The sequence below is a fragment of the Strongylocentrotus purpuratus genome, unplaced genomic scaffold (genome assembly GCF_000002235.5).
Source record: "Strongylocentrotus purpuratus isolate Spur 01 unplaced genomic scaffold, Spur_5.0 spur5_scaffold_5, whole genome shotgun sequence".
Classification (NCBI taxonomy): Eukaryota; Metazoa; Echinodermata; class Echinoidea; order Camarodonta; family Strongylocentrotidae; genus Strongylocentrotus; species Strongylocentrotus purpuratus.
Genome location: NW_022145611.1, coordinates 15,237,177 through 15,261,749, shown reverse-complemented (window position 1 = coordinate 15,261,749; position 24,573 = coordinate 15,237,177). Strand labels below are relative to the sequence as shown.

At 37.4% G+C, this 24,573-nt stretch overlaps 1 protein-coding gene across 1 annotated transcript in view; it reads right to left on the bottom strand.

Moving 5' to 3' along the window:
• LOC580015 (peroxisome assembly factor 2) overlaps positions 1-24,573 on the bottom strand; it is a 29,407-nt gene that overhangs the window by 2,356 nt on the left and 2,478 nt on the right. The window contains exons 4-15 of the mRNA XM_030999101.1: positions 24,228-24,376; positions 23,449-23,633; positions 22,963-23,040; positions 21,441-21,592; positions 20,838-20,939; positions 19,265-19,477; positions 17,313-17,433; positions 16,537-16,621; positions 10,209-10,270; positions 6,175-6,283; positions 5,496-5,612; positions 2,339-2,416 (exon numbers count right to left, since the gene is read on the bottom strand). Coding sequence (XP_030854961.1) covers positions 2,339-2,416; positions 5,496-5,612; positions 6,175-6,283; positions 10,209-10,270; positions 16,537-16,621; positions 17,313-17,433; positions 19,265-19,477; positions 20,838-20,939; positions 21,441-21,592; positions 22,963-23,040; positions 23,449-23,633; positions 24,228-24,376 — 1,451 coding nt within the window. The remainder of the gene's footprint in view (positions 1-2,338; positions 2,417-5,495; positions 5,613-6,174; positions 6,284-10,208; positions 10,271-16,536; positions 16,622-17,312; positions 17,434-19,264; positions 19,478-20,837; positions 20,940-21,440; positions 21,593-22,962; positions 23,041-23,448; positions 23,634-24,227; positions 24,377-24,573) is intronic.

The following is a 24,573-nucleotide window of genomic DNA, read 5'->3' as shown; positions in this document are numbered from 1 at the left end:
TCCTGCCCCACGCAGGGTCAAAGGGCATTGTTGGGCGATGACCTCTAGATCCAGCGAGGGACTCACATTGAATCTAGTGAAGAGAGGGATACATAATGATAATAGAATTGAATCTAAACTGTTTTAAGTTCAAATGCAGAGTGAAAACAAAATTGAATTTACTGTGTTAAAGGTAATACAAAGTTTTGGTATGGGGTCATGAATTTTGCAATATTCTATGATCTTTGTCGCGGTTGAAATCGCGTTTCAAGTGATGGAATCGTAAATAATGAACTCTTTATGTTGTATAGTGCCCTCTCAAGACTAATATTACTTTGGCTTTAAAACAATGTTTCTGGACTAAAATCGAGCAATTTGCTATTCCCGTTTGGAAATTAGATATCAGAACTGCATATTCTGAGATTTTCATTGTCGCAGCTACCATGGAATGGCCTTAGGCGATATTTGAAATATTTGAAATTTACTGGGAGTACCGGTAATTTTTTTATTATTAAACTTCTCAAAAGCAGAAGTGTTTTAGGGGCTAAATCTTCTAGTGCTTATAATACATCCACAGGGGCATCCAAATATACCAAAATTTGAAAGAATTAATATCCATCCAATTTCCAAAATATCCTAGAACTGTGCATGACCTTTAAAGTACATTGATAAATATGCATTAATGACGTATTAATGACACAATCGTTGGCAAGATACTCCCACATTCGTTACCTACTTAATCTAGGATTATTACAATACAAGAATAATAACCTTGCCTGGGAAGACTTTATAGAATTCTAGGGATGTTGTGCAGGTCTACATGATATGAGTTTGCAGTTTTGTAAGGTTTCATCCAAGGTTTGTTACATGCATAAAGTTTCCAAAAAAAAATATTCCTCAATTTTCAGCACAATACATTTCTCGTCATATTTTTGCATGCAATCAATTTGTCATGATAATATAAAGGAGTTTTCATAATTTCTTTTAAATAACCTTGTTTAGGTTAAGGTGTTTGAGCTAACTATTATTATATCATATACTTATCCAAGAGCTAGTGGCATAGTTACACGGGGTATGGGGGTGTAAACAAATAGAAACTCATCGAGTGAAAAAAGAGGGAAAAAAGAAAGATCAAGAAAAGAGGGAAAAGAAATGGGGAAGGGGAAAGGGAGAAGAAAAAAAACATGTCTGGACCCCCTTCCACACCCTTTTTCGAATCAGTAGCCTTGTAAATTCACATTCATGACATTATTCTATGAGATAAAGGGTAAAAAATATGAAGAAATAAAGAAGACAAGTCAACGCAAAGCGTAGCATCCCCTCGCAGGGTACAAATGGCCTATATACATCAGAACATTGGACCATACTATTATATTACTAGGCAAGGAAATTAACCACAATTTCACATTATAATTAGGTGTTTTTGCATATTTAATGAGCTATGACCTTTCACCTTTGACCTACATACTCAGAAATCGAACTTAGGCTGTACATGTATTTTGATACCATGTACCTTCATATCAAATTTCATTAAAATTTGACAAACATTACTCAGACAAGTTATCGAAAGGAAACCAGATTCGCATATTTAATGAGCTATGACCTTTGACCTACATACTCCGAAATCGAACTTAGGCTGTGTTTTGATACCATGAACCTTCATATCAAATTTCATTAAAATCCGTCAAACAATACTACAGTTATGGATCGAAAACCTAATTCGCATATTTAATGAGCTATGACCTTTGACCTTGGACCTACGTACTCCAAAATCGAACTTAGTCTGTATTTTGATATCATGTACCTTCATATCGAAATTCATTAAAATCCTTCAAATATTACTGAAATTATCGATCGAAACCAGATTTGTTACGGACTGACGCACGCACGCACGCACGCACGGAAGGAAGTGCAGGAGATACATGGATCTTGCTTTTCTGCATAATAACTGTACATGCATCAATGGCACAATAATGTCAAAGCTTTTTCTTTCAGTTTCATCTATTCCTTTTAAACTAGTGGATTCAGTAACATGTGATGATAATAAACTACCTATAACAAAAAACTGCAACAGCTACATAAAATAGCATTTCACTTTATCAGGGTTTCTTAGAACTCCTACAACAGGGGGCTTGAATATATAGACCACCTGCCTACAAATACTGGTACTTCTTTTCATGTCTCTCCATCTTAATTTGGATTTACTCAGATTTTCAGTTAGAAACAAACATGTCTGGGGATGCAGAAAAAAGTTTTTAAAACCTGTACAGGGCTGCGTCTCTGATAAAAAAAAAAAATATTGATAAACATGGACAGGTAAGTGATCTTTATTATGCAGTTCCGAGTATACTATACTCACTTTCTTGTTAGGGCATGAAGTATTCTTGATTGTGATGATCTATCCTTGCTCACACCAAGGTACAGCAGCTTGTCAAACCTGGTAGATTCAAGGAAGAGAAGATAATAGGTTGATGGTAGACAGCAGGGACAGCTCTAGAGTCCTAGCAATGGAGGTTCTTGAGGCAGGTTAGGTTTAAAAGGGCTATCAACCTTCATCAGCACTTCGAAAGTGTGAAAGCATAAGTATAAGAGAAGCTGAAGGAACGTATTAAAATAAATCAGGCAAATAATGAAATTAATGAATGTTGAAATATGAGGTCACTAAATCTACGCCACTATGCCATTTCAAAAATTGAGAAAATGTAGTCAGTGCCAGTGGAATATGAAGTATTCTCTGTTTTCTCCTAAGCGCTGTTTTCTTTGAGTAATACTCAAAATGTATAGAAATACATTGATCACAACTTTCAAAATTATGGTTCCTCCAATTTTATTCAAACTTTCACCGATCTATAGCATTTTTTTTCTTTCCTATTTTGGCTGTATGCAGAGGGAGAATTTCAACACTTCCAGGTAACCAGTGTTATATGAACTAAGTATGAAAAGATGTATATGGTATATGGTATCTCAGTGAAATATCATGGCACTGAAAGAAGCGTCTGGAACACAAACTGCATGATTTTTGAGAATCAAATTTTATCACACAGAGGTAAAACTACATCATTAGAATATGGAGCTGGTAAATGCATATACCGTGTTGATAATTTTAGGTACCGGTATGTCAAAAAAACCTTTTAATTAACAAACACTATTACTGATATGCATTTTGCCTTCAGGACTTCTCTTTACATGCTACTACGTTTCACTATGCTACCCAAGACTCCTAGCTCCTAACTCCTAGCAAATATAGATATGGGCAGATACATCCCGCCCCCCAATGTATGTTGCTGTGATGTCATAGGTGTTCTTGAAAATCAACTGAGTGATTTATTAAAATGTCAGCAGAAATCATTACCTGGAAACCATCCAAATCCCATACCTCAAAAACAAGGATTTACGTTATAACAATTGAAATTAATATAGGACTGAAACAAAATATCGTTATTGATTGACATTTGAGGTTAGTTCTGACGTCTTTTCTGCTTCATAAGGCCAAATAAAAAAAAAATCATGTTTAGCGTCCTGTTTTTACGAAAAATAGGAAGGAGGAGGCCCTTTTTTTTTTTTCTTCTTTCAAAATGGCCGCTCGGTACATTTTCCCTGACATTCGGGCTATTTTTCAAGATGGCAGCCGACATTTTTTTTTTTTTTTTTTAAATCAGAAATACATCCATTTTAGCAGTGTTCTTCATGTTTTTGTTCTTTTAACAAAAATTTTTTTAAAAAAGAGGCGGCCCCCAAAAAGGAAGCGGGCGGGGACGCTAAACATGTATATTTTTTTTAATGGCCTAAAGTATTGGGTGACTTTGTCTCTGATTTAAAACAAAATCCTAGGTTTAGCTCATGCTGCAATTATAATTATAAACCTTTAGGTCAGAAACGAATCCCATAACTTTTACAAGCTAATCTCGTGTTTGAATATTATGATATCCATTATTGGAATTCGAAATTTCAAAAAACCGTTTTCCCAAGTGAACGTTTTTGTGCAACACTACAGTCTATTGGGAAAAGGGCTTTTACTAAAACAATCGGGTCACGGCACGCTTAAAAACACTTGGGTCACGGCTCGCTGTGCCAATTTTTTTTAATGGTTTCTTCAAATCGGCTTTATACATTGTAAGGGGGAACATTTAGTGAAAAAGAAATTTGATATTATCTATCCCTCCCTCTTTATTTTATTTGTTTCATTCCATCATGTAATCATAACGATATTCTTTGTTGGTTTCCCCTATCATCTTGTGTTTTCTTATGCCACTTTTTGTTAATCGTTCTTCTACATCATTAACCTTATGTGGCTTCACTGATAAATGTCAGATGGCAAGAAATGATTCACATATCAAGGGGTCAGTGACACAAAGACGTAACTCCATTTTGAGAAAAAATGGTTTATGTGTCACTGAGCACTTAGGCCAGGAGTTCAGTCCATGTTTCACTAGCCATTGACTACGATGGGGTGTTGGGTGGAGTTAAGTCTTTGTGTTTCCTCAAAATCCCACATTTTTCTGAACATTTTGATATCAAATACTCATTTTGGCAAAATATGGAGTTACATCTTTGTGTCACTGAACCCTCGTAATTTATGTAATTTTATTGGTGATACAGAGACAATACCATGACCCAGATTTAGTACTTGATGCTGGCATTTTAATGAGCTTCACTTTTGAGCATTTTTAAACCATGTCAGAGTGCTGAGCCTACTTCACTCTCCACATTCATGCAGTTTTAATTATGCACATTACCATCCCATCGCACTTTATTTTATCTCATTGCAAGTGCAACACACTGATATTTCCTCTTTCATAACGCATAATGCATTCAACTTTCCAAAAAGTCATTACTTTCTCACTGACCTACTTCAAAACTTTTTTGTACTTTTTCAAAGCAACCCGACTGTTCACAATTGTGTACTTAGTAGTCTTTTTAATGGTGATATAGAGAGGCTCATTCTTGATTTAACTACGGTATTCACATTTTATTGATACAGAATTAAGCCTTGTTCACATATGGCTCAGTACATCACTGGGGTGCAGTATAATGACACGATGCACTTAACATCTCTGTATCTCACAACATACACAAATTGTGAGTACATGATGGACCTTCGTTGTGCACAGGTAGTTTTTTTTACCATCCCCACTTGCCATTGTTTTACACATTAACCTCTTGACTCCCAAATTCTCTGTTTCCCATAGGCTTAATACATGACCCATCCTGTTTCAGTAGCCCTTGGGTTAATACAAAACACTGCTGTGGTCTGACTACGTCAGTGGTCACATGTTGACAAGCCTTTCTATGGTCCATTCACAGAAATGCATTTATGAGGCCATCTGTACTAGTTTGGCCAGGGGGAACTAGACCTCCCTGCAAGGTCACTGACAGGTGGTTATCTCATCAAATCAGCTCTCAATTAACATAAAAAGAAGAGAGGATCATGGGGGACCAATAGGCACCAATTAGGCATTGTTTGCTATATAGAGGGTGCAAGTAGCTATTAGTAGTGCAGTGGGGCTTTAACATACCTTCCTGGTCTAAGAAGAGCTGGATCGAGGAGGTCTGGCCTGTTGGTGGCGCCAATAACAAAGACATCGGCTGACTTGTGGAGTCCATCCAACTCGGCAAGCAGTTGAGAAACCACCCTGTAAACCAGAGAAGATGCATAACATGTCAGTTAATTTAAAAGTTACTTTAGTTTCCACAACTACTGCATTTTGTTTGACTATATATGTAATTAAACACTAGCGGAAGTGTCGTAGGCGATTTAAGCACTTGACTTGAAAATCAAAGGTCGTGGTTCGATCCACGAAACGGCATTAATGTCCCTTGGCAAGGCAACAATTTACATTTGCCACCCAATACCCAAGAGAGATATGGGGACTCGGTAGGATGACGAAAGCATTTTTGTTAGTAATTGCCTATGACCATACGGTGACCATATGGAAGGACTGCTCCCCAGATAGTGGAGATGGTGCCCATTGTGCATGACTGTATCTAATAACCAGGGTAATACTATCTGTAAAGCGCTTAGGAAAGGTATTTTATATAAATCCAGATTATTATCATTATTACTATTGTATACAGCAACTGTGACTAGAACATCTTATACTACTACTTCTTTACTGCTACTACTGAAAATGTTTCAACAACAACCAAAATTAAACAAACAAATTAAGTAGATACTGCTAGTTGACTAGTGGTTACCTGTCCATGACACCTCCCGAGTCTCCACTCCGGCCCCTGTTGGGTGCTAGCGAGTCCAACTCATCAAAGAAGATGACACAGGGTGATGCACTCCGCGCTCGTATGAACACTGCATAAACAGACAATAATGTTCCATTCGATTAGTGAATTACCTGTTAATGTTGAAGTTCAAGGGCTTGACACTTACAGAGATATATGGAACACTAGGACCCATACATTTGTGTGTTGAATCAAACAGGGTCTTAATGCACCAATAAATCAAAACTATGGAACATTGGTAAAGGCTCTTAGCTCTCATATGAGAGGCCTACAGTTTGATCCTTGCTCAGTGCTTGTATTCTTTGACAAGGAGTTTGGCCCACATTTGTCCTTCTCTTCCCAGGTGCACCAAAGGGGTACCAGTGGGGTGACCCAATGCTGGAGTAATAATAATTGCAGAACTCACAGGAAGAGATACTAATACTCATGTGGCTACCCTTGTTAAATTAAAAAGGACCATGTTAAAAATTAAAACTTAAATTATCTCAACCCCCCCCCCCCCCCTATGAAAAAAGCCTTGGGTTGGCAAGAAAGAAATGTCCAATCCATGAAAATTCAATGCCATGATGAATCAATGAACATACTTTTCTCCTTAACCTTGATTGTCTGAAGAGGCTACTCATTTACTTTGAACATGCAGTCCTGTGCATCTAATCATTAGTGAATGTTCAAATCAATTTGATTTCTTTCACATCCATTCAATGGCTCAGAGGAGGAACGGTGGTATCGTAACTGGTTGTGCCCTAGCTTGATATCGAGTCAATGTAGTTTGCTTTGGTATATGGCATTAACATTCCATTACCAAGTATCTCAGATAGGACTTGGTACTTGGTTGGGTAATCCCTTTGGCAGCTCACTCAGGAAGCTATACTGGGATGGTAGGTGAGGCAAGTGACTACAAGGAGTGTCATGAATTGCTGGAATGGTGTGTGGACAAAGCACTTGTCAATTTACAGTAAAATATGCTAAGTCCAGTGCAAGTAAAAACCAAGCTAGTAGGCTTATATGATGTGAGAACCAACGGGGGGCTGCATCATTCTGATGGAGGGTAGAGCAGCCTCCTTGAAGTTGGTTATTCCTGTTGCATTGACTGCTGAGCCTGGCAGATGGTTCCAGATCCTTATTGCTCTTGGGTAGTATGAGAACTTGAAGGAGTCGATAGTTGCAACAGGAATTACATACTTCAGGTTGTGGTCATGTCTTCCGAAGTATGTAGCAGGGATAACAATAGTTGGTGCAGGTATGGAGACAAGTCGGTGATGGATCTTGTAGAGAAGGGTGCATTGGTCGAGGATTCGACGTGTGTGAAGCGTGTCCCACCCTAGAGCTGCCACAAGAGCTGATGGTGATGTGGTGTATCTGTAGTCACGGTACACAAAGCGAGCCGCTGTTCTTTGTACTTGCTCTAGCATTTTTGTGACCGTGACGCTGTGTGGGTTCCAAGCCTCTGAGGCATACTCCAATTGGGGGCGCACTAAGGCTGTGTAGGCCCTGGACTTTACATCCCTGGTACAGGGTGAGAGAGTCCTGCGAAGAAGACCTAGAGTACGGCTTGCTTTATGCCGGATGGTTTGGCAGTGCTTGTTCCAACGGAGATCAGCAGCAACCGTTACTCCAAGGTACTTGTACTCTTTCACTCTCGGAATCAGTCCATTTGACAGGTGGTATTCTCGGATGCTGGGAGTACGCTTCCGTGTGATGGTGAGGATAGCGCACTTTTTCACGTTGAAGTCCATCATCCAGTTTGAAGACCACCTGGACAGCTGTTGGAGATCGTCCTTTAGGATTTGATGGTCCTCAGGGCATCGAATCTCACGATAGAGGGTGCTGTCATCTGCGAAGAGACGCATTGTGGACTGGATGTTGTCTTGGATATCGTTGATATACAACAGGAAGAGGGTAGGGCCGATGACGGATCCCTGGGGGACTCCAGATGTTACATCCCTCCATGTTGATTTGGATCCATCAACTACGACTGCCTGTTGTCTATCAGTGAGGAGAGACATTATCCACTGGAGTGAGTCACCACTTATTCCATAGTACTGAAGTTTGGTTGACAGGAGAAGGTGTGGTACTCGATCAAATGCCTTCTTGAAGTCCAAGAAGATTATATCAGCTTGGCTACGCTGCTGTAGGATGGAGGACCAGTCGTGGACGGCTGTTGTCAATTGAGTGGTTGTTGACAACCCTCGTCGGACAACCCTCGTCGGAAGCCATGCTGTGCATCAGTGAGGATATTATTCACTGCAACATGCTTCGACACATGGCTCAGGATGATATGTTCCATGACTTTGCAGCAAACGCAGGTAAGTGAGATCGGTCTGTAGTTGGAGGGGTCACACTTTTCTCCCGACTTGTGAATAGGGGTAACCAGTGCTTGTTTCCATTGGGCTGGAATGGATGTCACTATTGTAGCTTTGTTGAAACAGGAAGGACAGTGGAGAAGCAATCTCGCGAGCTACCAACTTTAGGAGCTTGGGTGGAAGTTCATCAGGTCCGCTGGCCTTTGAAGGGTCCAGTTGTTGGAGGCGTTTCTCGACACCAGTCCTGTGAACATGCAGGTGACCAATAGTTGGAAAAGGAGAAGGTCCTTTCTGTACAAGAGGTTGGAGCTGGTGGGGAGTAAAGACAGACTGGAAGTAGTCGTTCAGTGTCTCTGCCTTGTCTAATGCTGAGGCGCATAGTTTAGATGGAGTACGCAAGGTAGGAATACCAATGTTTTCAGAACGACATGTCTTGATGTAAGACCAGAAAGACTTTGGGTTGTTCTTAAGGCTTGCCCCGATGATGTTGTTGACGTACTCACAACGTGCTCTGTGCACATTCTTGGCAACTTGGTTCCTGAATTGTCGGTAGGCTGTCCAAGCTGTGGAGCAAGACTGGCTGTGTGCCTTCTTGAATAGGCTATCTCTCTTCCTCATCTGGCGTTTCAAAGGAGGAGTAATCCAAGGAAGATGTTTCCTTCCTTTGCTCATTTTGGAAGGAATAAGCTCAGACAAACACCTGTTCAAGAAGTTGACAATGATGGACCAGTTTGTCTCCACTGATCTTCTTTCTGGATCTGATTGGAGGAATTCCGTGGCAAATTCGGCCTCAAAGCTGTTGGTCCACTGGGTGCTTGCCTACAGCAGACCTGCCAACCTCTGGAGTTCAAAAACTGTATTCTTCAATCCCAAAAGTTGTATTTTACTATCAAAAGTTGTATTCTTAAAAATAAACACGTACTGTTACGCGGATCAATGCCTCTTACCGTTCCTACATACAGGAAGAAATTTTTTAATGGATCATTGGTTAAATATGTTAAATATTTCATCATGACTGTTGTGTTCGATGAACCAATGAACATCATCAAATTGCCGATGTGAGATGCTTGAAGGACACTTTACAGGACAGAATGTGCATTTTGCCATTGAAAATGGTACATACACACACAAATTATTATTATTTTTTAAAAAAAATTAAAAAAAATTTAAAAAAAAAAAAAAAATCATGTTTTTTTTGTTTTTTTTTAAATCGTATTTTATTGAGTAAAATCGTACTGTCGTATTTGCTTCTAAGAATTGTACGAAACTTAATCGTACTGGTTGGCAGGTCTGCTACAGGCAATTAACTACGTGTACTTGTAGTTTATTTCTTGGCTGTTAGGTAAGCTGAAATGATTATCACATTTTCAACATCTCCTACTCAAGAGCATATCCCTTGTGGAGGGCATTATGTTTCTTAATTAAAAGGGCATTTTGATAAAGGCAGTCAAATCAAAGTGAAATAACTTCAATCATACCTCATCCTATGGATGACAGGAGAGACGTGCTACAGCTAATATACTGTTACGACTAGACATTAATTATACACTGTGCTATTGTCTTGTGCAAATCAACAAATATGGTACATAATTCAATGAGCGAATCAGCTACTGCTGAACATAGAGGGAATTTTGTTGCTGGTCAGTAAACACACACAAATAGTGTAGTACACGTATAGAAATGACCACCTACCTTCTCGCACATTCTCTTCACTTTGTCCAACATACATATTGATCAGCTCTGGCCCCTTCACACTATGAATATAGAGAAAATAAAACTGTTTTAAATTTTTAGGATAAAATCATATTCATAAACTTTTTGGGGACTGGGAAGGCTTTTTTTTTTTTAGGGGGAGGGGGGGGGGGGGTCACTTTGCCTACTGCGAAGAAAGAGAAACACAAATATGACTTTATAAAGCTCATAGTAAACATGGCAGTCATTTAATTTTCTTCTCTCTTCTTCATTCAGAGTTCAGCGACTGTCTATCTTTGATGATCACCATCTTCTATCTATGTAAATGTGCTTTAAAAAATTGTAGGTAAAATAGTTGCATAAGAAAAGCAAAATCAAACTATAGATTTTTTAATGAGTCACAGGTCAATGCAATGTCACTCATCTAATATCCACAGAATTGTAAGTACATTTTGGCACTATGGTATTTGGTTGATGGGTGAAAAATTCCCATACGATACGATTCTTAAACTTAAATTTTCAACAGTTCATTGATGTTCACCCTTTTTCCATCCGCATAATATCTCTCTAAATTACTAGTGAGAAATTGTCATTAAGATAACAGACATACAGCAAAAAAATATGAAATCTTGAACACTGTATTATAAGGAACTAATGAGCTCAAATACAAAAGTATGAAAAAACAGTGGTGATCATTCACATACTTCAGTGTGTTTGTTGCCTATAATGTTGTTGTTCAGCATGACTCGTAACTATTACTTCATTAGAAGTGTAGAAGCCATAAAATATAAGACAAGCCCTTTATCTCAAGGCCATGTCCCATTTGCTCTGGCAACATTGGCTCTGGGCTTTACTTCATCAAAGATGCACATACCAGTATAGGTTTGGGGTTGCATACGTAACTAGGATTTAGGTCAGGTCTAGATTCCTGGTAAGTGTTAAAGGAGAATGAAACCCTTCGTTGTAAGGCGCCTTGGATCAATTCGAGTGGCAGTAATCACGCGGCTTTATGCAACGTGGCCTAGTTTGCGTGAAAGCCAATCGTCCGAAACCCTCTATTAAAAAAACGTGTGCGTAAATCCCGTATAAAAGACCGTACGCTCCAACGAATCCAGAACAGAACTCGACCTACTCATAATGATTTCAACTGATACCAGTTGACTGCCCTCTATAGGCCATTTAACTCTCAAACTATTTAGGGTCAGAATTCAGATTCCCTTCCTCAAAGGGATAACTTATTAAGAACAATTATTTATCACACATTTATACTTAGCATAATAAACATTTTTTGTCATATCAGTTTGATGCAACAGAGATTTATATTCAAAAGTTTTACTTCTTATAATTATTATTGTACTGTAATATTCTTATCTCCGTTCATTTTAGCTTCTTCTGAATGTTTCTTAATCTCTTGATGAAATATAAACACCAGAAGCTAGTACTTAGTGGATGCAAACAAAACATTGCAGCTGATGGGTTCGAAAATCCAAAACATGAATAGACTTCCTGCTTTTTCACTGCAGATCATAACAAAGCGAATGAAAATGGGCAGACCGTAGTTCAGATAATCCGGCTATTGTTTTCTATCATTGGAATAATCCACCCGCTCCATCTTCTCACGCAAACAGGCCGGTGAATGTACTGTCGTTGTTGTTGTTGTTAATAGGAAAGTCAGTCAGTTTATGACCATTTTTGCCGAATAATATGATCAAGTTTTTTTTTAATTCTAATTTACGTATATGCACTCACATAATATGCGTGTATATTATGAATAATATATTAAATAATATTTGTTTTTAAGATATATAATTATATATTACATTTTTTGGTCACGCTTTGCTTAAAATAGATTATGATTATGTCCATCATACGGACAGAATGAATTGAATGTGTATTTTCATTATATTATATTGCAAGCAAGTGGCGGAATAGAAAACAATATGAAAGATGAAGATGGAAAACGACATTGGCAGATATAGACAAAGAGAGAGATAGACAGACAGACAGAGAGAGAAAGAGAGAGAGAGAGAGATGAGAGAGAAAGAGAAAGAGAGAGAGAGATGAGAGACAGAGAGAAAGAGAGAGAGAGAGATGAGAGAGAGAGAAAGAGAGAGAGAGATGAGAGAGAAAGAAAAAGAAAGAGAGAGAGATGAGAGAGAGAAAGAGAAAGAGAGAGATATGAGAGAGAGAGAGAGAGAGATGAGAAAGAAAAAAAAACGTTGAAAAAATGAAATAACGCCTTTTACGTCGTATTTCAGCCAATGCCGATATGTTGGCCTTTTTGTTGGCACTTTCGTGTTGCTTTTATTACCTACAAATAGCTGGCCCATTAAATTTAAAAATAATTAACGGTCGCCATGGTTTTTTTTAAAAGTGTAGCTGGATTGGTATCGTATTGGCTAAATTTCACACATTTTGGGGTCTAAAATTACCTCCATAGCAATTTTAGGTTCTAACAGGGCACTATAAATGTCATACATGTAGATAAGAATAAGAGCAATAACCATGCACTTTGAAGGCATTTGCGGTCTGAAAACAGAACTCAACTATCCCTTTAATACAAGCGTTACAAAATACCCGGTCATTGGATACAGTGCCCCCCCCCCCCCCCCTTTCCGGGATACAAACACCTGAAGCTAGTATTCAGTGGATGCATACAAAACATTGCAGATCACTGCAGATCATGACAAAGCTAATGCAATGTGGGCAGACCGTAGTTCAGATAATCCGGCTATTGTTTCTTTCATTGGAATAATCCCCCAGCTCCATCTTCACACACAAACAGGACGGTGAATGGGCTGTTGTTGTTCTTATTGTTTAGCAAGTCAGTTTATGACCATTATTGCCGAATACTATGAACAATTTGTTTTGAATTCAAATTCAAGTATTTACACTTACGTGTATAAATATACATGAATAATTAATATACACAAATATATATATTCATAAGATATACTAATAATATAATGACTTTCTTTGGTCACGCTGTGCTTGAACTAGATTATGATTGTACTATGTTCATCGTACAGACATAATGAATTGAATTTGTATTTTCTTTATACTATATTGTTTTCTATAATACAAGCTTGAACAGAAACACATAATAAATACTTGAATTTCTATAATATTATTCATTACTTGACTGAATGGCAAAGTGATCGCGATCAATATCAAGTCATACATATCATGTGCATTATTAGTTAATAACGCTTTCTTTCATACAAATACTCCCAACAAAGCTCCAAAAGCTTAAATGCATACTATTTCACAAGAATTGATAAAACAATATGAATAATTATAATGATACACTCACATGCCAATGCAAGATCTTTTTTTGAGTTTCTTTCTGCCTGAAAAAAACTAATATCCATGTTAAAATTTATTGTTAACATAAATATTTGAAGCGATACTAGAATTTGAATTTCACCTATCTGTTGAAAATAGGGGAAACTATTATTAACAGTATCTAAACATTGTTTTGATTTATTCATGATATTTATTAACAGTGTCATGAACAGGGTATAATTAACGGTTAACATAATCATTCATGATCTAAATATTATTTCCATATAATAATATGGTGATCACTGAAGAATGATGATCATGATCATAAAGCGTTCAAACTTTTTAACCTTAACTTGCAGGTTTTATATTACATGTGTTTAATAAAAACAAATATAAAAAGGGCGTGTGTATATAATTATGTACGAGTGTTGTATGAAGTGTAAACGTGCGCCTGTGTATTATTGCGAGAGGATGGGAAGGCGTGCATGTGTGTTTTTATTAGGGGTGAGAAGACATGAGCCCCTGGAGGGTGAGCCCTCTGGAATGTTTGCCCGCCCGCCCGCCCGCCCGCGCAACTGAAAAAAAAATTAGCAGCATAAATACCCTTACAAAAACAGAAGAAATCTTGAAGAGAGAGAGACAAGAAAAATGTGAAAAGGATCGAACAAATAAAAATAAATAAATAATAGTATTCTAGAGCGGAAGATGATAGGGAAAACGTAATAGTTTGGTGATATTGGCAAATTTTGACTATAATAGTTTGTAAGTAAATTGACAAAGTCAAACAAAAACGACACAAAATATTTGAAAGCATTTTAGAACTACCAGTATATAGAATGATTATACGAAAAGAGTTATGTATGAAGCCTATCTACATCTATGTTACTTAAGAGGAACAATGAACTTGGCCAAAGGTAGAGTTCGTTGTCATGGTTATAAACTCGAACAATAGAAGGGCGGATTATGAGGTACTAAGGTGCTTGCCGTCATGAGATTTCTTCAGGGCGAGCGCGGATTACGCTGCTCCCAATGAAGTACCAGCAGTATCAGAATTTCATGTGAAAGAAAAATGGACATGCTTATGAAGAAAAAAAACGATTATAATGAATAACGTGAAAGTACAACAAACAGGAGCAATTGATAATGTTAGTTTATATTTTGCACGATTGGAGAGATAAAGTATCGTAATCTTGAATCTTGTGCAAGAGTATTGATTTATCCTAATAAGATTTTTGTTTGTGATGTGAGCAAAATTAACGCAAATTTCTAAACGAATGTCAATCAATGATTTGTTAGCTTCCTTCCATTACCCCCACCTAACAACAACAAAAACAAAAAGCCGGAGACACAGTAGTATACTTGGGGAGGGAGGAAGACAAAAAATGTATAATGAGTGCAGTTTTCACATTTTAATGAGATTTATTGAATGGAAGAGTAAAACCAACCCAAATTTTTAAACGATTATAAACGAATTTTTATAATTCATTGCTTTCCTTTCATTATTCATCACCCTACCCATCTAAATAATGATAATAATAATAATATGATGATGATTATAATGATAATAATAAGCCGGAGAAACACTAGCGTACGGGGGAGGGGGGGGGAGGGCACGGGGCAGAATGTGGATAGGGAGAAAGACTGCACCCATAATGGGGGCCAGTGGAGAAACAAAAGAGAGAGTGGGGAGAGTGAAAGAGAAGAGAGGGAGGAAAAGAGATAAACAGAAGCAAGAGAAAATATTTTCTTTGGAGAGGGCTTTATACAAAGTTCAAAGAAACAAATAATATTTAAAACCTTCCGTAAAATGTGTTTTGCCTCTATGAGTTAAATGACAATGGAATAGCATAGTCTCCAAACAAGAATTCATGAATCAACACATTGGCTTTATGGCCAGCATGCAATTGTTTATACCGGCGAGAGAGAAAAAAAACCTCTAGTCTTTATGTCTATTAATTGCTGGAGAATTAAATTTGAATGAGGCTCCCATAACCCGTGTGTCTAGATTGACACCTCCAAGTTACCTCCCCGAAAAAAATCTATTTTTTAAAAATTCATTCGGTTATATATACACAGATAAAACGTAATTGTTTAAAATGCTAACAGTTCATTACAATACAACAACTTGTTGAATTTTTTAAAAAGGTCTTATTACTTGTAAACAACCCTTTTAAACGGTGTTTTTATTGTGCATAATGAATGATCCATTCCAAATATGTATATTTGGAATGGATCATTATGCATTATACAGCGCTAATTAGACACGAACTCAAGCTAAGCTAAATAACTTAGTTTAGCCGCAGAGGGAGCTAAACAAGTATGACGAATCTTTCAATGGGTTGAAAATTAATCGCAGTTTTTCTGGCTTGAAAACTACGTCACGATCTTCGGACACACACAATGCAGCTTTTCGTGGGCAAATCGTGCATCCGGGATGAACCCAATCGGCTTTGATGCATGCGCTCTCTGGTTAATAAGGTGCAGCTTCTCGCACATGAGAATTAATCCAAGGCGCCTAACCTACATCATTATGTAGAGGACATTTAAAATTACATTTTCAAACAACAATGTTAGTATCCCTAATTTAAGGTTCATCTGTGAAAAAGTTTAAAAGAAGCTAGTTTTAACTTATTTGGGTAGGTGTGGGTATGGACAACTACCAACAAAAAAGGAAGGAGGGATACCGGTACTTATAAGTATGATTGATATAGTTGGGCAATCATGCATCCATAGCGCATTTACGTCATGACACCGGTAGGATCTTGATGAAATGACCTATTGTAATTTGATTCATCAAAAAATGATGAACAAGATCTTAGATTTTCTTAGTGATTTCAAATGACTGATACTATATTTTTCAAATGCACAATTATTATATGTTGACTTTCATTCTCCTTTAAGATTAGGTTTACATGTAGTATTGGGGGCAGAGTTGAAGATGGAAAATCGCTTCAAGTAGATTTGTTTAGTGCAGGAAACTGTCTGTGGAGCGATTGTCGCAGGAGCACGTGTCACAGAACCCTCTTTCGACTATCATTCATACCTTAGGAAATTGAGAGAACATTCTGTAGCAACAGCTTTGGCTAGGAGCGTCTTCCCTGTTCCAGGTGGCCCATACAGCAAGACACCTTTATCAGAAATAAAACAGTTGTTAAAGATTTTCACCCTAATCAGGTCTTCTTGTAAAGAAGAAAAGCTAATTGCCCATAATCTTGAAAGTTACCCAAGTTAATACTTGCTAACTTAGTCCCCTGATGCACGGAAGGCCAAGAGTCAATCCCTACACACCATATGAACCGCTACTATTGTGTAACAAAATATAAACACAATTAATTTTGTCATGAAATGAAAAAGAGAAGTAATTTCATAGTGGAAAGTATTTATACCTTCTTTTAGTTATAGAATTATGAGAATCTGTACAGGGCACAAGATCAGAGTTGACATTGGGCACTCAGATGAGGATGACACCAGGTCAAGTTTATTCATAGGGTGGCATTCAAGAATACAGGTCGATAACTTTCAGATACATTTGAAGAGGTCATAAATATTGTTTCAACCAATTTTAGCACCTATAGTACACTATCCCAGAAAAAATGGTAGATCCTAAAAAAACATAAACTAAAATTTAGTGGATAAAACTTGATATATTGGGGGAATGAAAATCCCTCTTCCCTTCTCAACCTCAACCTCTCAAGCCAGAACTAAAGATTATCTGTAACTCTGGATACAATTGGATTTAGATAGAACACACATTTTAAATAGACTGCAGCCCACCTTATCTTGGAATTTGTATTGAGATGATAAAGAGCCTGAACTGACCTGATCTTCTGAGTCCTGCAGCAAACAATTCAGGGTGTTGAAGAGGTAGCTGTATGGTGTCCAAGATCTCGGCCTTCACATCCGATAGACCACCCACATCATCCCAACTCACACTCGGAATCTAAGAAGCATATGGAAATTAAAGGTTTGTTGTTGTTGTTGTGAGACTGAATCAGTAAGGAATGAACTACTTTGATATATTAAAGTCGCTCAATGCGTGGGTATATACAGGGCAGCACAACTTTTTTACGCACGGTAGTGTAATACCCGTTGGCTCAGTGTATGTAGTGATCGCCAAACTTGCCTACTTCACGAACAACTATATACCCATACGTGAACATCTTTAACAAAGAGGGTCTTGACTTCTACAGACTTATATATGAGTAGTATACAAACACTTATCACATTAAGATATCAATTCTGAGCTGTGAATCCTTTCATCTTTGTTCATATCCATACCAACAGAGTTCTATGATATGTTTGATGATTGTTTTTACCTCACTGCTGAGAAAGCTTGTTACAAGGGAACAGATGGCTTGAAGTCCTCTTTGAGAACTTAATCAAAACCGTTTACATGTACAGTGTGAGTCAAAAAAAAGTTTACACCTAGAAAATTGCTAATTATTTAAAAAAATCATTAATGAACAATAAATTGTTATATGTCATATGAAAGAGTGTTCTATCCCAAATCATTTGGTACCATTTTTGTGTGGTATGTGTTCACGCTTGGATGAACAGGGGACATTGTTTGCGAGAGTGCAAACATCAACCTCACGCCAAATTTACCTATGTGATGTTTGAATAAAACAATTGGGATTTGGGTATTAACTCGGTCTTTGCAGATCAAAATAACATCCCTAACAAAATTAATCATGCCACACATATCAAGTATCGAATAACAAATATCAACGAACATTTGTGCGCACGTGTGTGGGTTTGTGTGACTTTGCCCTTTTCAAAAAAACATATGCAATGCATTTCATTTGATACATTCAATCCATTCTCTCACTCCGCTAATCCCAACATAATACAAGTCGATTTTTGCACTCTCGCAAACAATGCCACCTGTTCATCCAAGCATGAACACATACCGCACAAAAATGGTACCAAATGATTTGGGATAAAACACTCTTTCATAAGATGTATAATAATTTACTGTTCATAGATGATTTTAAAAATGATTAGAAATTTTCTAGGTGTAAACTTTTTTTTGACTCACTCGGTATATATAACTTTCAAATTTCATGAGGAAAGACAGTTTCTTGGTCTCCAGATACACGTATAGAAGGTTAAATGTCTACTTTTGGGAATTTTTAACCACCTACATTTATGTAAATGTTTGATCATGATATGTGTAATACAATTCAGATGATTTCAACAGATAGGAAAAGGCAAGATGGTATTCACAAGATGTGATTTTGATTGGTAAAGCAAAAGAGCATCAGCTGACGATGTTAACTAAAGTGGATCGCTGGTTAGGCCAGTGACTTCAGTAAATTCAGCAAATGCCTTGGAAATGGTTGAACTTCTGTGGGAAACCTTCATGTGAGTCCTAGGAAAGGGACCTTAAAGCCCCACTGCACTACTTGTAGCTACTTGCGCCCTCTAAATAGCAAACCATGCCTAATTGGTGCATGTTGGTCCCCCATGATCCCATTTTTCTTATGTTAATTGAGAGCTGGTTTGATGAGAAAACCACCTGCCAGTGACCTTGCAGGGAGGTCTTATCCCCCCTGGCCAAACTAGTACAGATGGGCTTTAAGCTGACAAGCACAGTTTTAGGAACAAGCAAATGTACTTATACACACACAAATCAATTACCCAGAAATAGAGATATAATCTGAAGCTGTACAATGTCTGGACCAGTGCTTTCTTAGCTTTCCAAAAAATGAATCAAAATAATGAATCTTTGTCAAGAATGCAAACTTGATGATACAGGATCGGAGATATACCTTAGGAGCTCCGATACTGTCAGCATGGGCAGACTGGAGCTTGCTCAGGGCCACCTCAAAGTCACTCTGATGGATCTGTACCCCGGCACCACAGATGTCCTTCTCCTCCTGGATGGACAACTTGCTACCCACGGAGCAAGCTGCCACGATCCTGGACAGTGCTGCTCTGATGGTGTGCGCATGGAGAGCCGCAAGGTCACCCAGGACCATACCCTGAGGAGGGGGAAAGTGAGAAGAGATACAGATCAAGAGGGATGGTTGACATTTTTTTTTTGGTGCAAAAGTTCTCGGAACCAAAGGTTTCTTTTTGAACATTAGGGAGGAAGAAAGGAAAGTGAGTTCCAACAGAGCAGTTGTCCCAATCAGAGACAGTTATGCCCTGATATTGGAGGGGGGCATTAAAGGGAAAGTCCACCCCCAAAATAAGTTTGTTTCGATAGAGGCAGAATAATAAGAAAATCAGGTGAGTGAAAGTTTGAGCAAATTCTGAATGAAAATAAGAAAGTTATGAATTATTGAAGTTGTGATCAATCAAATACAAATTGGCAACTCTGTGACTTATTATACGAGCTCTCCTTCATTTGCTTTGTGCATAATATTCCATAAAATCATGTTTTCTTCGTTATTGATGACGGAATATATATTTGTTCCTTGCAGGGGGAGTATAGAAACATATTTGCAATTATTATATTTAGGGTGCATGTATGGTTGAAATTTTTCTTGAGGGAAAATGAAAATTTTAGATTTTTTTAGTACTGAGCAAATGGAAGTTGAGCTCGCATGATACGTCATAGAGTTGCCAATTTGTGTTTGATTGATCACAACTTCAAAAATCCTAACTTCCTTATTTTTAATCGGAATTTGCTCAAACTTTCACTGACTTTCTCTCATTTTTCTATTCCTATTAAAACAAACTTAATTTCAGGGTGGACTTCCCCTTTAATAGATGCAAGGTCTTCTGGCATAGCATCATACCCTGAGGATTGGGAAAGTTTCAGATACAAAAATGCAAATTTAAATAATTTCCTCTGGACTGGGGAGGGAGGAAAGTGAATTCCAACAGAGCAGCCATGATCCCGGGAAGTGTCACTCTGATGGTATATGCATAAAGCATCACAAGCTCATCTCGGACAATACTCCCCCCCCCCCCCCCCCCCCGGAGGATGGGGAAAGCAGTGTTTACTGATAAAAGGAATATGGAGAAGATGTGAGTTCTGATTAGCAAGTCTAGAAACAAAGTTGCCTCTTAACCACACTGATATTAGGTGACAATTTAAAAAAAAAATTAAAAATCCTTTTTTTCCATACAGTCCACTGCCATGCAATATACATGTACATCATATGAAAATGTAAATCTAACCTTACAAGTTTGCAGTTGCTGCAAAGAAAACCCAATACATGATGAAGACACAGCCACTGGCAAACTCTTAAACTTGTCTAACAATTTTTGATCTTGGTATAATACTCAATTTTGATAGGCCCTAACCCAAGTATTTGGACTGTATTCACAACAGATTAACAGACTGCCAGCAGAAAGAGTCTTGTACTATATTTTTACAATGACAATACTTACAGCTGTTCTCTTAGCAATATGAGGGATCTCAACATCTGCTGCCAAGGATAACTTCTCACAAAGGGCTTGTAATATCTCACATCTATCATTCTCGTTAGGAACCTAGTAAAGTGGATGGAAACAGGCGAGGAGAAAGGATGTGGGAGAGAACACAGCAAATGAGAATAGAAAAGGGAGACACAGTAAAAGAGAAGAATGAACAAAGAGAGCACAGTAAGAGGGAGAGAGTGAGAGAAAGAGAGAGAGAGAGAGAGAGAGAGAATGAGAGTTAAGATAAGAAAGAGATAGCCAAAGGAATGCAGGAAGAAACAATAACAAAGGAGAGAAAAGGAGAGAAGACATATTATACCTTTAATATACATGTACAACTTAGTACGTGAAATGATAACTAAAACAAGTACTTCATATAAATCAATATTGTTTCAGGAATCTGCATGAAAAGTTTCTAAATACAAAGCTAAGGTCATATCACACATTTTGTATACTAGTACCCATATGAAAAGAAGATTGTTATTATAAGAAACCTCCTGAACACTGATTAAATTAAATAAATGAAATGTCATGAAAGACATTTTCCATGCCCCCATGGTGACATATCCATACCTCCATTTCTAAATGGTGTAAGAAGCAGCTCTGAATGTCGGCTGTCACACGCTTTGCTGAGGGCGCTGTTGCCATGACTACCATTGGCCAATCAGGGTATGTTGAATGGAGACCGTTGATGGTCTCTTTCAGGTATGCTGCTACCCGCATGTCTGATATATGAAATGAACAGAAAGAGTGCAAATATGAATCATGGGACAGAAATACAGTTTATACAGGCAAGAACGCACAACTACTATGTGCCCAGCAGAAGTGCTATGTGTGTGTGCAGACAGTGTGTATACATTTTGAGTAAAATGCATGTCAAAGTTTTGACCATTCCTTGATTGCATCTACGCATGAAATTGTATTCTGAACATGCATCAATCAGACATAAAGGTTAATAAATTTGACCCTTTTGCCAGACACAGAATAATTTACATTACTATCGCATCTACCTCAAAGCTCTAGATAGTCATTGGGAATACCGGTACATCATGATTATGGACAACAACAACATTTACAACAACTACCCTCACAGCAATGACAACAGAAATAGAGACACCTAGATGTCTTGCTCTGCTACCCAGGTAAGACAAAAATGACTTTTTAGCTCACATGCATATTTTCAACAAAATTATCTTTGCATGATCCCCTTACATTTTACAATATACATCTGCATGAAGTGTATAATGCATAAGAAGGAAATACCAAAATTAGTTTAATCTCCTTTATCTTTATATATTCAATTCTGCAAATCAATATACAGTGTACCTATCAATTCAATTCAATTAATTCATTCACTCAATATATAAATACATAAAATTGTGTATCAATATAAATGCATATAAAAAGATGGACATAGTAAAATCAGTAGTTGAAAGCACATATTTAAGGCACAACTCCTTTAGAGCACACACTTCACATGGCATCCACATCCATTTTATATCTAAGATAAAATGAAATAACTCACTATTCTAATCTGCTCGTACATCTTTCTAATTCAAAAGACAAAATTCCTCACCTCTCACACAGACAATTGTAACAGTTTACATAAGCTTTAATATATGTATCATCTTTATTCAGCGTAATAAACAAAGAAGTATAAACATTTGAACCCAGGTCCATGACACAACTGTGTCACTGGCAGGGTATACAGTGTACAAGACGTACACAACATGAACAATATAGGAAACATATAAAGCATATACAGAAAATAGCTACCAAAATAATGGGAAGAAAAACAAAAACGAAGTTGAGATTCTTCAACGGTAATAAGCAATCAGATTTAGATATATTTTCGCGATCTTAAATACCAAAATAAATAGTATAAATGTAACCAGGAATAAGTGCATTATGCTTGATTTTGCAACATTACAATAGTTTCTCTGGCATATATTTTATTACCATGATTGTGATAATAATAGTTTGTTTTAAGAATGTGGGTCATGATTATTACATCACAATTTTGTGGCTAAATTGTCTTTCTACTCAGATAAATATTACTTAGCACAAACGTATATATTCCATGAACAATACATACCGTTTCCTGAACCTTCTCGATCTCTGCCAATAGCATTTATGTTCCTCAGGAGAATGATGCATGGTACACTCATACCAGCTGGCAAACAAAACAAAGCAAAATGTGGCATCAGTATGTGTTCCAATGGGAAAATATGTAATTTATATCTCAGGCATTTCTATTTTGTGTACCATAAAGGCTCTGCAGTTGATGGGAAGAGGCATGAAAGTGGAAAGAGAGAGAAAACAAGAGGAAAAAAGGAAGAGGGAGATGGAGAAGAAGAGGGAGACGGAGGAGAGGGAGATACCAACAAGAAAAGACAATGATATTGTACACTTTCACCATTCTCTCTTGTTTCTGGTTCCATCATACGTTGTGCAATTTTGTACATGGCACAAATCCATTTCATTCAAATAAACACCTGCTTTAGAACTTCAGCTAGAACACTTTCGATTTGATCAACACACTAAATAAAAAGTGAAATAGTGGTCCCTTTTTTAAGAATACCTTTTAAAAAGGCAATCCTGATTTTAGCCTCCGTAGCAGCAGAGGTGTCAGCAAGGAGATCGTAGCAGTTCACATTTATGCAGTGCAGGTTGAGCTGACGGCAGACGGCTTTGACTGAGGTCACTTTGCCACACCCAGCAGGGCCAGTCAGAAGAATGGAAGCAGGGAGCCTTTCACACTGGGCTCTAAAACGAAATATTAAACATAAATGATGCGGGACTCCCAACAATCTAATCTAAAATTCAGAAAGACCCAGATATTTGTTAAAGTGGTCTCCCCAGAGTTAGAATAGAACCCCCTTGTTTTAACCAAGTAGCCTATCTTTGTAATAATCCTGGCATAAAAGTTGCTGTAAAAGGTGAAGTTTAACCTGCCAACAGACTATTTATCCTCCATTATCTTTATGGTATTTGCAATGTGTCATCAAAAAGTAACAAAAAATGTTTTCCTGACTTTAAATTATGATCGTTCAAAATAGAGTTTCCATAATATTTCATTTCATTACATTTTTCGTTTCATTTATTGTCAATTAAAAAACCCAACATATACAAGAACATCAATACAATAGAAGAAGAATATCACAGAACAACAACATGAAAAGTAATAATGGCCAGGGCACCTGAGAAGCAATTTTCCAGTCTATTATTTCTATTTTAACTATATAAAATCTTGATTCCTCATTATTATTAAGCAAATCCTCCGTTTCTGACTTTTTATTGAGTTTGAAAACATATGCTAATCGATCAAAATAACTGAAAATAGCAAACAAAATGACAAACCTGCCCAAAAGGAAAGGAAGGATGAGTTGCTCCAGTTGAAATGGATATCTACTGATTCCTGCAGGGACAGGAGAGGCCCACAAGGGATCTAACTTGTTGCTAAGGTAGACGTCTGCTGTCACTGGAATATAGCTAGGCTTTGGCCCCTCCTAGAAGCAGAAGCAAGGATAAGAGATGAAGTACTTCAAGAACAAGAACTGCGTTTAATAGAAGAATCATTATCTTTTTTGGATGAAAAAGGTATTGTGTTGTACATCATGTTTCACAATAACAGAGAGGATATTGGCATTTATATGCTGATTATGTTGATATAACACAAATTCAAGTCCTGATATCTTAAATCCAT